General features: G+C 39.3%; 2 protein-coding genes across 2 annotated transcripts; both read right to left on the bottom strand.

Annotated features, from left to right (window-relative positions):
* Positions 1-745: 745 nt before the first annotated feature.
* On the bottom strand, positions 746-6342 carry krt54.L (keratin 54 L homeolog). Its single transcript, XM_041576800.1, has 8 exons — positions 4638-6342; positions 3765-3847; positions 3286-3442; positions 2439-2600; positions 2220-2345; positions 1691-1905; positions 1507-1613; positions 746-931 (listed from the first exon to the last, which is right to left on the bottom strand). The coding sequence occupies exons 1-8, from the start codon at positions 5427-5429 to the stop codon at positions 846-848; spliced, it is 1728 nt and encodes a 575-aa protein (XP_041432734.1). The 5' UTR covers positions 5430-6342; the 3' UTR covers positions 746-845.
* A 1145-nt stretch (positions 6343-7487) lies between these two features.
* On the bottom strand, positions 7488-12536 carry krt55.L (keratin 55 L homeolog). Its single transcript, NM_001085569.1, is given in 8 exon segments — positions 7488-7679; positions 8124-8158; positions 8902-9116; positions 9296-9421; positions 9582-9743; positions 10441-10597; positions 10701-10783; positions 11878-12536. Coding segments are annotated over 8 exon segments (1494 nt in total). The 5' UTR covers positions 12508-12536; the 3' UTR covers positions 7488-7593.

Raw genomic sequence — 12536 nt, 5'->3', positions numbered from 1 at the left:
AAAAACCTGATAAAATCGAGTGAAAACCTGAATCGTCCATTTATTTCAGACTTTTTTCAGGGTTTTGCTGGAAAAACCTTAATTTCAGGCTAAACCCAGCGCAAACCATGATAACTTCCAATTGAGATTGGTGCCTTTCCCAATGACTCATACAGGACCTCCACAGGTCTGAGATGGTGGATTTTTCAGATTCCCTCTTTTTGCAGCATTGTCGTATAATAAATGTTAACAAATTTGAGAGTTTTTTTCCATGAAAATTTCGAGTTTTTGCCCCAAAAAGATAGATTCGATGTTTAGTAAATAGCCCACTAAGTATTTTACAAAGAGTACAATTTACATAGGTTGTTATTAACAAACAGCTTTTCCAACCCATGAAAGGACACAGTAGTCACCTCCAATCCATATCCAACAAACAGCAAGCTTGTCGTCGTCCCAGTTCTGTTAGCAGAAAAGTATATTGACCAAAAGAAGGCAAACTACTTTTTGGCGCATTTTATACCAGGAAACGTGTCCCACAGGGTTATTAATGACTAACAGGCTAACATTTACAGTATTCTATTCTGGTGACATTATGGAGAACAAATACTGGAATCATTTCTTCAACCTTTTTTGGACAGGTAAGAACAAAGGTGTCTCTCATTTTCTAAAGGGTTATAGTACTGTACAGGGTAATTGTATTGATAGATGATTTTCTATTAGTGGCCCAGCAAGTCACTTGTGAAGCCAAATGAATAAGGAAGAGAGGCATTCAATATGCACAGACAATACAGGCAAAACATTTTTTTATTGGATGATGGTGCAGTGTATAAAGTCCTTTCCTTAAAGGGAATGGTAATTATATTGGTTTATAACTTCTGTACCACTTCCTCCATTGACACAACCTTTCCATCCACCGCGTCTTCAACAATTTTTTTCACTTTGATGGTTCTCACTGGTTAAATAAAACAAAATGAAACACTATAGTGAATACTGTTCTGTTATTAAGATTCATTAAGTGTCAGTGATCGGTGAACTGCTTCTAACTGGTTGACAGAGGGAAAAGGCAAAAGTGAGATAATTGAAAAAGTAGAAAAATAAAGTGAAGAAGAGCTACATCAAGCCCTAAGGCACAAAAGATGACAAAGAACACCCCGATCCAACTGTCACTGCTCCTGACATTATTAAATTGAATACACCTTGATTGATACCCATGGTGCTAAGGCCGGCAGAGCCTGATGCCAAAATGCTTGGATGTTTACGTTAATGATAGTTCCACCTTTAAAACTTGTGATACCAACTGTGGCTATGAATATGGAGGCAGATATACCCACAAACATCTATATTTGTACTGCTGGGGGGGGGCACAAAAGAAATATGAGGCCCTTGCAAGTAAGCTTGGAAAAGATGGCTTAGCCTTATGGCAGAAACAAATTGGCAGCCTAAATTTATTACAGCAGTCAAGATGTTTCCATGTCCTTCTTCAGATCTATCAGTTAATTGCACTCTTTGCAGTAATAGTCCCATTACCTCCTCCAGCATCAAAAGAGCCAGAACCCCCACCACCTTGGTCCACGCTGCTGCTTGATTCAGAGCCACTGCCTCTTCCTTGTCCCAAGTCTCTGCTTTGTTTGCTCCTGAAGTTTGGAAAGGATAATTTTAGTTATAATGTACTGTATAGTATGGTAAATGCCATGTTCTGGATTATCCTTACCCTCCACCTTCCAGGAGTTTGTGATATGTTTCAATCTCTTGTTCCAGCCTTGACTTCATGTCTAAGAGCAGTTGGTACTGTAAGCGCTGGCATTCCGAGTCTGCTATGATCTGTGCCAGCTGTTCTTCAATACTGGAAATGGTCACCTGTAGCCTTGACAGTTTCCTACAGTAACTGCCCTCAATTTCTGCCAAAGTCAACTCCAGCGATTGTTTCTGCCAGGTAGAATTTTTTTTTTTAAACAGTCTTCTCATTGATTAATGGGATGTTCCCAGTTGATTGCATCTACAGTGTAGGATTTGATGTGAACCCAAAGATCTATTATTAAATAATGAACTTGGGAATCCTGAAGGAACAATTTGATTGAGGTAACTATCATTATTGCTAGAAACAACTTTTTGGCTTTTCATAAAGCCACCACACAGCAATTGTTGTGGAATCTGATGTTCCAGCACCCTTTTTATTTATGTTGTCCAAGATCACAATCAAAAGCTGCAGTAGTGTATTTATTGTATTTTTTATACATTACCATGGCGATTTTGGACTGGAAGTCAATTTCAAGTGCTTGGAGTGTTCTTTTATGTTCTGAGATTTCACTTTTGCTAGTCTGTACTTGTCCCACCCCTACAGATATTTGTTGTCTCAGGTCTGCAGTCTTCGAGGAAATACAAAACAGCAAGGAAATAATTGAATAGGGTCTGGGTGTATAAGTATATGACTTTCACTATAATTCCATAATAAATCTTACCATTTTGTTAAAACGTTCCTCAATTTCCCAGCGGTTCTTCTCAGCCAATGCTTCATGCCGCTCTCTCATGTCATTGAGTATCTTGGTCAGGTCCATACCAGGCTCGGCATTCATTTCCACATTAACTTGGCCAAATGTAGTCTTTGTGGCACCCTTCATCTCCTATAAATAAAATACAGAATTTATATAATCTATGTATATATCTACAGTACATCTCTATAATAAAGCCTAGGAAAGTGCTATGCCACCAACCATGGGACTCAGGAAGGTTAGTGGTTGGTAGTAAGAAAACCAGAACTGTGTAATTCTGTATGTATTTATTTAAATGTTCCACCAGTTTTTGTGACTTCACTTTTCTGATGCTCTGCAGCAATAAAAGAAGACCTGCCTGATTTGCTGCTTTTCTAGAAGGTCCTCAGTGCAAGACTGACATAAAATGCTTCACCTTTGTCCTAAATTTATCCTTGACCTGATAATTTCCACTTTATGAAGGGGCAGATGCTGCTGGAGATCCTGAGACAGGAGCCCTTGATAAGGGGAAGGCAAGATATCCTAGAGGAAGTGGTAGAAAGAGAATGAGCCCTACAGGTATGTGGATAGTTCACCAGGTGATACCAGCCAGACTGTGGGTAGTCAAGTGGGGAGTACTCAGGAGTAGTTCTGCAACTACACACTGAACTTTGAGGGTGACACACACAACAAATTGTATTGCACACAAAAAGATTATTCAGTGTTTCTTGGACCTTCCCATAATTTACATGGTTTTGTAAAGTATGCACAAAGATAGGTTTGTGCGCATGGCCCCCCTAATAAAGAGGTTTCCATGTAATTTAAAGTAGATGCTTACATCATCATGATTCTTCTTGATAAAAACATTTTCCTCAATTAGGCTCTCAAGCTGGGATTCCAGGTCAAACTTAACAAGGGTAAGATCATCCATGACTCTACGTAGATCACTGGTATTGGTTTCCACTGCCAGGGAAAGGTCCCACTCTTTCTCATACCTGTCAAAATATGAACAATTCAATGTAGTGTATATAAATTCTGCACTTCAATTGCATAACATGCAACGTCTGCCTTATATATTGTATGAAAGATATGTGATTATTTTGATGAGCTTTGAAGGGAGGAAGAGCCAAGAGGACGGAAAATAGAAACAGCCAACAGGTATCTCCAGCAATTATATTTACAAATAACTTGACCACTTGAAATCTGTAAGAAATGTATATTGGGAAGTAGCTTAGAATCATATTTACTTTCACTATACAAAAATACATTTTTGGGGAGGACAACCCCCTGTGACATGGTGAAAATAGATTCACTCACATGAGTTTGAAGTCCTCCGCAGCCAGCCTAGAATTGTAAGCCTCTAGGGTGATTCCTGTATTGTCTTTTGTTGCATTAAGGATCTGCAAAAGTCACATGTGCATCTCTGTTGCTAACTTTAGTGAAAGGACTGACTTTTCAAAATTCATTCCATTTATAACAGACCACATATATATTTCCCTAAATGAAATTTACTTCCTTTTGACTTCTATGGCATATCTGTAGGTCTGAGCTGGTATGATGAACTTATTTCCATAAAAACACAAGTGTTTCTTCTGCCAGTTGCAGCTATCTGGCCTAGCCCACTTGCAGGACTCATCATGGAGTGTGCCTGATGGTCTTCCTTCATTAGCTAGAAGGATGGGCTATGATTCTAGTGCAGGTCAGTGATCAATCTGTGTTATTGGGGAAAGTTGTACCAAAGCTTCAGCTGACCATTGATGGACCAGTAACACCAAAAAAGGTAAATAGGTTTCCATGCATTTAAATATAATGTTGAAAATAGGGCAATAGAAGAATGGTTTCTAAATAAACCTGGTTACAGGTATCAAATGTCATTCATTCATCTGGAATACAGCTTCCTCTTAGGTAGTTGTTGCCATGAAATGGTTTATTGTAGGAATGGTAATCTTTAAACTGTATAAGATTCGTCCAGTCTTGATTTATGTGCTTTTGTTCTCTCATTCAATTTAGGTCACCTACCACCTAGGTATGTACTATTGCCTCACAAACTTATTATAATCACAACCCAGACCTCGCCCTTTTCAATTATCATTGCTAATACTGTCATTATGTCAATACCTTTTACCTAATATATAGATATTTTTAAAATAGTACATTTTAATTTTGATTTTATTATTTTTATCATCTTACCTTCATATTTAGTTCATCGATTAATGAGAAATATGTGCTGTAGTCCTTTCCTCCATCACTAGTAGTGTGTTGTTTGTCATACCACTCTTTAATCTTGTGTTCCAGTTCAGCATTTGCTACCTCCAGTTCATGGACTTTGTCCAGGTACGCAGCCAAGCGATCATTAAGATTTTGCATGGTTTGCTTCTCATTAACCACCAAGACCCCTATATTTCCACCTCCACTACAGGCATTACCAAAGGTACCACCATAACCACCACCTGCACCAAAACCATCAGCACCAACAGCCTCCAGAGCACTGACTTTGTTCAGGTAGTTGGCCAAATGATCATTATAAGTCTGCATGGTTTCCTTCTTGACCCCTGAGAAGCTGGGGTCATATTGTCCTCCTGCACTGCTAATTTCATGCAAATTTCCACCAAGAAAACCATGACCAACGCTAGCCCTAAGTACACCACTAAAACCAGAAACCCTAGCTAAGAGTTTATTATCAATAGCATTATTGTAGGACTCACAACCTGTAGAAGGCCAGTTAATTAATTTACACAGCTCACAGCGGATTGGACAAGCTGCAGCAAAGCCACTGCCAAAACGACCATTGTCTACTCCACTTTCGGCGCTGCTATCAATCCCAGCTAACAGATGCTTATCAATAGCATTATTGAAAGCCTTACAATCTTTACAAGGCCAGCCTGTTAATTTGCACATCTCACAGCTAATCGGCTGGAAATCAAATATTTTGGGAAGATTTTCCGCTCCACTACATCTGCCTTTCACAAGATTGTCAGACATGCTTAGGAAAGGAACAACCTGTTAGGTGTAGAAAACAGTTGCTGGACTAAGGATGGATCATTTATATTCGATAAGTTGTGGGTGTGACGTGGAATATTAATTATGATTTATAATATGAATTATAATATAACATTGTAACAATGCTACATGGCTGGTTATTTTCATCCCAAATTATTTGCTGGGTGGAGTACAAGGAAGAACTGGTCTGCAGCATATAGTAAAAATGTATTTGCATAATGCAATTAAGGCGTGAAAGTTGGCTCAGAGGATCTTACAAGTTATACAACCTGGTTTGAGCCACTTCAGACACTTTCCCCCCATCCCAATTCATGTAGACAGGTACATTACTACTACTATGGTTGAGAAGGAGGTTGGGAAGCAAGGGGCCACGTGACCAGGGTAGCGCCATATATGAACCCAGCCCTGGCTTGTACATAATAGCAAATTAAATGAAAAACACACACAAATAAAATACTCATTGATGTCAATGTATTTTGCATGGGAAAAAACACCCACGGATTACAATGCGTTTAGCATGAAAAGAAACACCACAATAAATTGCCCAAATGCATTGTTTTCAGGCAGAAATGCTCTTTGGGTCTAATCCACAAAGCACTTGAACCTGTGGCATTTTTTCATCCAGTGCTTTGCATCTTATACTGGCATAAAGGGCACAGCCCTCTTCTTAATGCCCACATTGGCCGAACTACTAGGCCTCACTGCATCTTGTGCCTGTTGGTGCCTTAGCTTCCATGTCAAAATGATGCACAAGCTAGAATGTGCCCATATACTGCCCCCAACTGGCCCTTTATTAATACAATGTTCTTGAATGCAAGCAACATATACATATGCCTGTGAGTATGTGCTTATTTTATGCACTTAGTGAATTAGCATAGTCGTAGTGCATTTGCGGCCTGGTGAAGTGGTGCGAGGTGTGCGAAGCTGACGCTGGCGCAAATTTGCCCGTTAGTGAATCAACCCCAAAGTGTGTTGCCCAAAAAGATCTTCAGTCCAGGGGCAAAGTTTGTTTCTTTAAGAAATGAAAGTTCAGCTGGAACAGATGGAGGACAGTACGCAGCATCTTCATTTGTTACTTTAATACATCATGACTTCCATAACATTTAAGGTAATCGTGAGCCTTTCTCAAACAGAAAATGAATTGCCTACATAAGTTCTCCAGTGTATGTAACCAAAGTAGCTGTATCTGATCTCCAGATCTTGCATATCCTTCGACTTCCTTAAATGGATTAAGGAAATTCCACTGTAAACACAATTCTAAAATACTGTGTTAAAAATGCTTGATAACCTTGGGGTGATTATCATGTAATTAAATATTTAGCGACATTATGCTTTTTTTTTTAATATTCTTTATAAGTGGGAAAGTTGGTGATTCAGTCTTCAAACACTCCATCCTTAGGACATGAGAGCTTTTTTGGAGGGCTTTTATAATCTTTTATATCAGAGCACCATCATCATCACCATTAGTATAGCAGCTAAAATTTGCGTTTTAAGCATGAGCTTCAATGCTATTGTCCTATTTAAACCAATGACTGCTGGAGTAGAACTGAACCTGAGAACGGAGTGTTTAACTCGCTTTTCACTTTCCTGAGTGACATAAAGTAGATTAATACCCTAGTCCAGTGGTCGCCAAGGGGGTATGGTCCAGTTGCTGGGGAGTCCAACTTGAAGGAAAGTTAAGATGAGGTTGGCCTATTTCCACTTCTAGATACTCTTTAAAGCCTGGCTTAAAGATTATTAAAGATATGAATATGAGTTAATGCTGATATAATCGTTAGTTTTAAGATCATTAAGGGTAAGATTTGGGGTGAATGCTTATTAGCTCTCCTAGAAACATGTGAAAACCTTATTTGAATGTAATATAGTGTATAGTTGTCCTAGATATATATAGAACATTTTTTACCCCACTTCAGTGCCGGCCATTGCCCCACAAAGGAGGACAAATATCATAGTGGGACCAATTCAGAAAACTGGGTTGTGCCACCCTTTGTGTTTATGTTGTAAATTGTTGTAACAAATAAGTAATCAAGGCATGAAATATATTTGGTTAAAGCAAGTGCATTTTATTAACATGATTGTGTGTCAAGCAAAATAAAAGATGGAACTTGCATTGAAGAAGAATCTTTGGCCAGAATGGACGATTGGTTTATAAGTGCTGTACCGTTTCCTCCTTTGAAACAACTTTTCCATTCTCCACATCTTCAACAAATGTAATGACTTTGACGGTTCTCACTGGTTCAAAAAAATAAATAAATAAATACACACACATATAAATATATAAGAGCTATTATCAAAAACCTCTTGTCAGTGCTGAGCAGTGATCAGCTACAATTGTATCAGATTTCCCAACTGGGGTTGCAATATTAAAAAGGCAGGCTGAGGAAACATCTAAATCATCTTTATCAAAATATGAGTATTACAAATGATCACATATTTCTCAAAAGAAAAAAACCTTAAAAATCTATTTGTAGAAATGTATTTAGTTAAGTTTAGCAATATGTTTATGATGTAATGTAATGTAATGATTAAAAGAAGATAGAAATTGAACTTAAATACATAAATCTGGGTTTGCACTTGGACCAATTTAGATTTGGCACTTTGCAATGGATTACACTGAAATAGATTACACTGAAATTATGGAATTTTAAAGAATTCTTGCAGTAATAGTTCCATTACCTCTAGAACCAGTGGAGCCATTTCCTGTTCCGCTCCTACAGTTGGGAAAGGACAATATCAGTGATAATGTAAAGTGTGTAGCTTTCAAACAAATAGAATACTGTAGGGATGATTTAGAAGCATAGGTGCTACATTAAAAAAAAGCGCAGTTGCCAATAGAAACCAATCAGGGCTTTTCTGTTTGAGATGCACCGAATCCAAGACTCAGTTCTCAGATTTTTGACAAGATTTGGCTTAATCCAGCCAAATCTTTAAAATTATGTGACTGCATTGTCAGCTTTAAAGGAGGAACAAACCCCTTATTAAAAAAAAACCCTACCCCCTTACCCCACATACATCCCTCCTCATCCCCAGCCTAGCTGCTACCCCAAACAAATGCTCCTAACCTTTTACTTACTCCTCGGTGCAGTTTCAGGGATCAGAGTTCACGGGAGCCATCTTCCGGGTTTTCGTCTTCCAGCGATTCGGCAATTTCCGTCCATTTTGGCACATGTGCAGTTGTCGCAAACCGGGAAATTGCTCCAACTGCACATGCGTCGCTCTGCCAGTCTCAGATTACAGAAGACCTGGAAGATGGCTGCTGTGAACTCCGATCCCTGAATCTGCACTGAGGGGTAAGTAAAAAGTTAGGGGCATTTTCCCGGGGTAGCAGCTAGGCTGGGGGGAGGGCGGTCTTTGTGGGGGGGGTAGGGTTTTTCTTAATAAGGGGTTTGCTTCTCGTTTAAGATCGGTTCTGTATTATCCTTACCCTCCACCATCTGTTCTGGATAATCCTTACCCTTCTCCATCCAGGAGTTTACGATATGTTTCAATCTCTTGTTCCAGCCTTGTCTTGATGTCTAAGAGCTGTTGGTACTCTGAGCGCTGGCACTCCGAGTCTGCTTTGAGCTGTGCCAGTTCTTCTTCTATGCTGGAAATGGTCACCTGAATCCTTGACAGTTTCATACAGTAACTGCCTTCAGTTTCTGCTAAGGCCATCTCCAGAGATTGTTTCTGCCGAGAAGAAAGAGGAACCCAAAGAGCAATCAGGCTCACGCATTTAGATGAATTAGGGTTAGGGTTTAGTAAAAAAAAAGAATGTATTTGTTTAAGTGTTTGGACTTCTACTGCCATCTCCTAAACATTACTGGCCTCATTCAAGACTCATCACTGATCTTTATTTTATACTTTACCATGGCGATTTGAGACTGAAGTTCAATTTGAAGAGCTTGGAATGTTCTTTTAAGTTCTGAGATTTCACTTTTGCTTGTCTGCACTTGTCCCGCCCCAGCAGATATTTTTTGTCTCAGTTCCGCACTCTTGAAAAAGCAAAACAACAAATGCTATTGGTTAGTTTCCTGGTGTAAGGTGCCATGTAAAAGGAGGGAAATACATTATGGGTCCTTGTTCAAAGATGTTCATTGTGTGTATAATCAGTGCCCAGAAGGGCAAGGGCTTTGCGTATGTAAGTTTTCTCACCAATTTATTATAACGGTCTTCAGCTTCCCGGCGGTTCTTCTCAGCCAGTGCTTCATGCTGGGCTCTCATGTCATTCAGTATTTTGGTCAAGTCCATACCAGGTGCAGCATTCATTTCCACGTTAACTTGGCTAAGTTTATTGTTTTGGACACCCTTTTTCTCCTTTATAAATAAATAAACAAAATGGTGAATATTAATTAGAGGCAACATTGGTAACTCCCCCAACTTATTTCAAATTGTTTCTCACTTAAGATGTGAAAGATCAATTTCCCCCTTATATCTTCTGGCAAAAGCAAGTTCTAATGTGGCATGCACCATTCCTCAAGCTCAAGCCAGAAAACAAAGGCACTATGGTTATCAATCTTCCACTCTCCCATGGTTACCCATAATCTGTCATCTCATGAGATGTGTTCCTTAAAACAAAATCTATCACAAGCAGAGGGTGTATGCTCTGTTTGAATGTGCTCCTTGTAATCTGAGGCTTTAAAAATAGTATTATAGACAGGGATAGGGCAAAAATATTATTACGATGGCAGTGAAGAAAAGTACCCCAGGCTGGTTGGTTTTTTGAGGTGCCCAGAGTATAAGGTTGACCACTATATTTACTGGGAGGGTGACTAACAAATTGGAACCCCTTGTCCCTGATATACTATGCTATGTTATTATATTGAGCATTATCAGAGATTTATAATGTATTATTGTGGTTCATGCAATATTTTCATGTAAGCCATGCACTCACGTTTTAAGGCCAAAACACGCAACAAATTATTTATTATTCATTGTTTTTCTGAAACCTTTTGTTCAATGGCTCCCAAAAAATTTGAGAGAATATAGGTGTTATTTTATTGTAAAGGCTTACTTCGTCGTGATTCTTCTTAAGATAGGCCAGTTCCTCTCTGAGGCTCTCAAGCTGAGATTCCAGATCAGATTTGGACAGGGTAAGCTCATCCATGACTTTGCGCAGGCCATTTATATCAGTTTCCACTGTCTGGTAAAGGGACAACTCATTCTCATACCTGTCAAGATATGAACAATGCAATTTAACATATTATACACTGATTAAACCATGCAAGAATGTCTGCTTTACATGAGGCCGGATATTATTTAGGGCCAACTCACTTTAATTTGAAGTCGTCAACAGCCAGTCTGGCATTTTCACCATGTAGGGCGATTTCCGCATTGTCTACAGTTGCATTTAGTATCTGCAAAAGTCACATGCATACCCATCATTGTAGGACCACCACATGTTGATGCTTCTAAACTCCTACAGTCATCATATTAACCATATCTCTCATCCCCTGCACTTAGAATTTTGTGTTTTCCCTTCTATGTTGTAGTTTCTTTTTCATACTATTGGGCAATATCAATTATATTATTTTTGCCAATGAGGCCCTCCATGGGAGGCTAGGCCCTGGAACATTAGCACCCCTCGTGTCTTGTAGTATAGATCTAAGCCATAGGCCAGAGAAGAGCAGATCAAGATACTTGAGGCAGTAAAATCATAATAATATAATTTTGGTATCCATTATGCTGCCAAGTAAATATGCATATGGAACGAGCCTTTGTCCAGCAGGAGACTCAACTAGCTGACTAACAGATTCTAAAGGGCACATGGGAGCATTCCAGGTACTGTTCAAAGGCCATTCATGACTCTATAAAGAACTACAGAATGAATATAGAACAAATATATTTTCAAGTCATTAAAATGTGTATATGCTTGTATAGTTTGGTTTTATGTGATTTTAGTGTGCTCCTTTTGATTATTCTGTGACCTGATAACCATACAGTTTCAATCAATCAGTGCGTCACCCCATATAATTAGGTTTGCTCTTAGAGTAATCACAATTTTTTCACCATTGCTTCATAGTCACCACCTAGGTGTCACCCATTTCAATCATCACTGAAAATGTAGGCTTACAGGAATCCATCCAGATAATCTGTGCTGTGATTTCTGCTTGATAGCAGTGAGCACTATAGTGTGCATGTGCATTCTTCAGCCATTTCAGAAGGCAGGTTGAAAAGTTGGTTCCACTAACAATAAAAGTAGGACACAGGACAAAAAGGGAACAAAACATACATGCGCAACTGTCACTGCTCCTAATAGGCCTTGTTTGACTGGAGGGTTTCACTGGAGAAGTCTGCTCACTACTGTGGGGCAATATATTGTCCAAGCATGGCCCCATGTCCTATTATAGCCTTTGTATTGTGCTCTACTTAACCAAAATAAAGTATAACCTCAAATAGAGAAAAGTTACATTTTGATTTTATTACAGTGCAGACTCTTCTAGCAACTTACCTTCATGTTAAGTTCATCGATTAATGACAAATATTTGCTGTAGTCCTTTCCTCCATCACTGGTAGTGTGTTGCTTTTCATACCATTCTTTAATCTTGCGTTCCAGTTCAGCATTGGCTGTCTCCAGCGCTCTCACTTTGTCCAGGTAGTTGGCCAAACGATCATTAAGATTCTGCATGGTTTCCTTCTTGTTCTCAGAGAAGCTGCTATCATATTGTCCTCCAGCACCACTTGAGCCTCCACCAAAGCCATCAACACCAAAGCCACCACCATAGTTACCAACAAAACCACCACCAAAGCCACCACCAAAGCCACCAGTAAAGGCACTGCTAGCAGTCTTAGCTACATTGCAACACCCTGCACATATAATGCCCCTCGCCCTGCAAAGCATGCAGTAAATATTACTAAAACCACCACCATAGCCACCACCACCACAATAGCCACCACTACCAGCACCATAGCCACCAGCACCAAAGCCACCACCAACACCAGGTAAGGCACTGCTAGAAACCCTAGCTACATTGCTACAACTTGGACATGTTTTACCCGATAACTCGCAAAGCTTGCACTTGATCTCATTGAAATCTGATGTTACTGTATGACCTCCACCTTTCACACAACTGTAGGACATGCTGAAGAAAGAAAAGAAATTGTAGACAG

Source organism: Xenopus laevis, chromosome 9_10L, assembly GCF_017654675.1.
Source record: "Xenopus laevis strain J_2021 chromosome 9_10L, Xenopus_laevis_v10.1, whole genome shotgun sequence".
NCBI lineage: Eukaryota > Metazoa > Chordata > Amphibia > Anura > Pipidae > Xenopus > Xenopus laevis.
This window is presented reverse-complemented; position numbering and strand designations above follow the sequence as displayed.

What these genes read in the sequence shown, in the direction of transcription:
- krt54.L (XM_041576800.1), bottom strand. Translation starts at nt 5,429, where the DNA reads ATGTCTGACAATCTTGTGAAAGGCAGATGTAGTGGAGCGGAAAATCTT. An exon ending in TCCAGTCCAAAATCGCCATG is followed by an intron (nt 1,906 to 2,219) that starts GTAATGTATAAA and finishes TCTACCTGGCAG; the next exon opens with AAACAATCGCTGGAGTTGAC. An exon ending in CTCTTTTGATGCTGGAGGAG is followed by an intron (nt 932 to 1,506) that starts GTAATGGGACTA and finishes TTATTTAACCAG; the next exon opens with TGAGAACCATCAAAGTGAAA.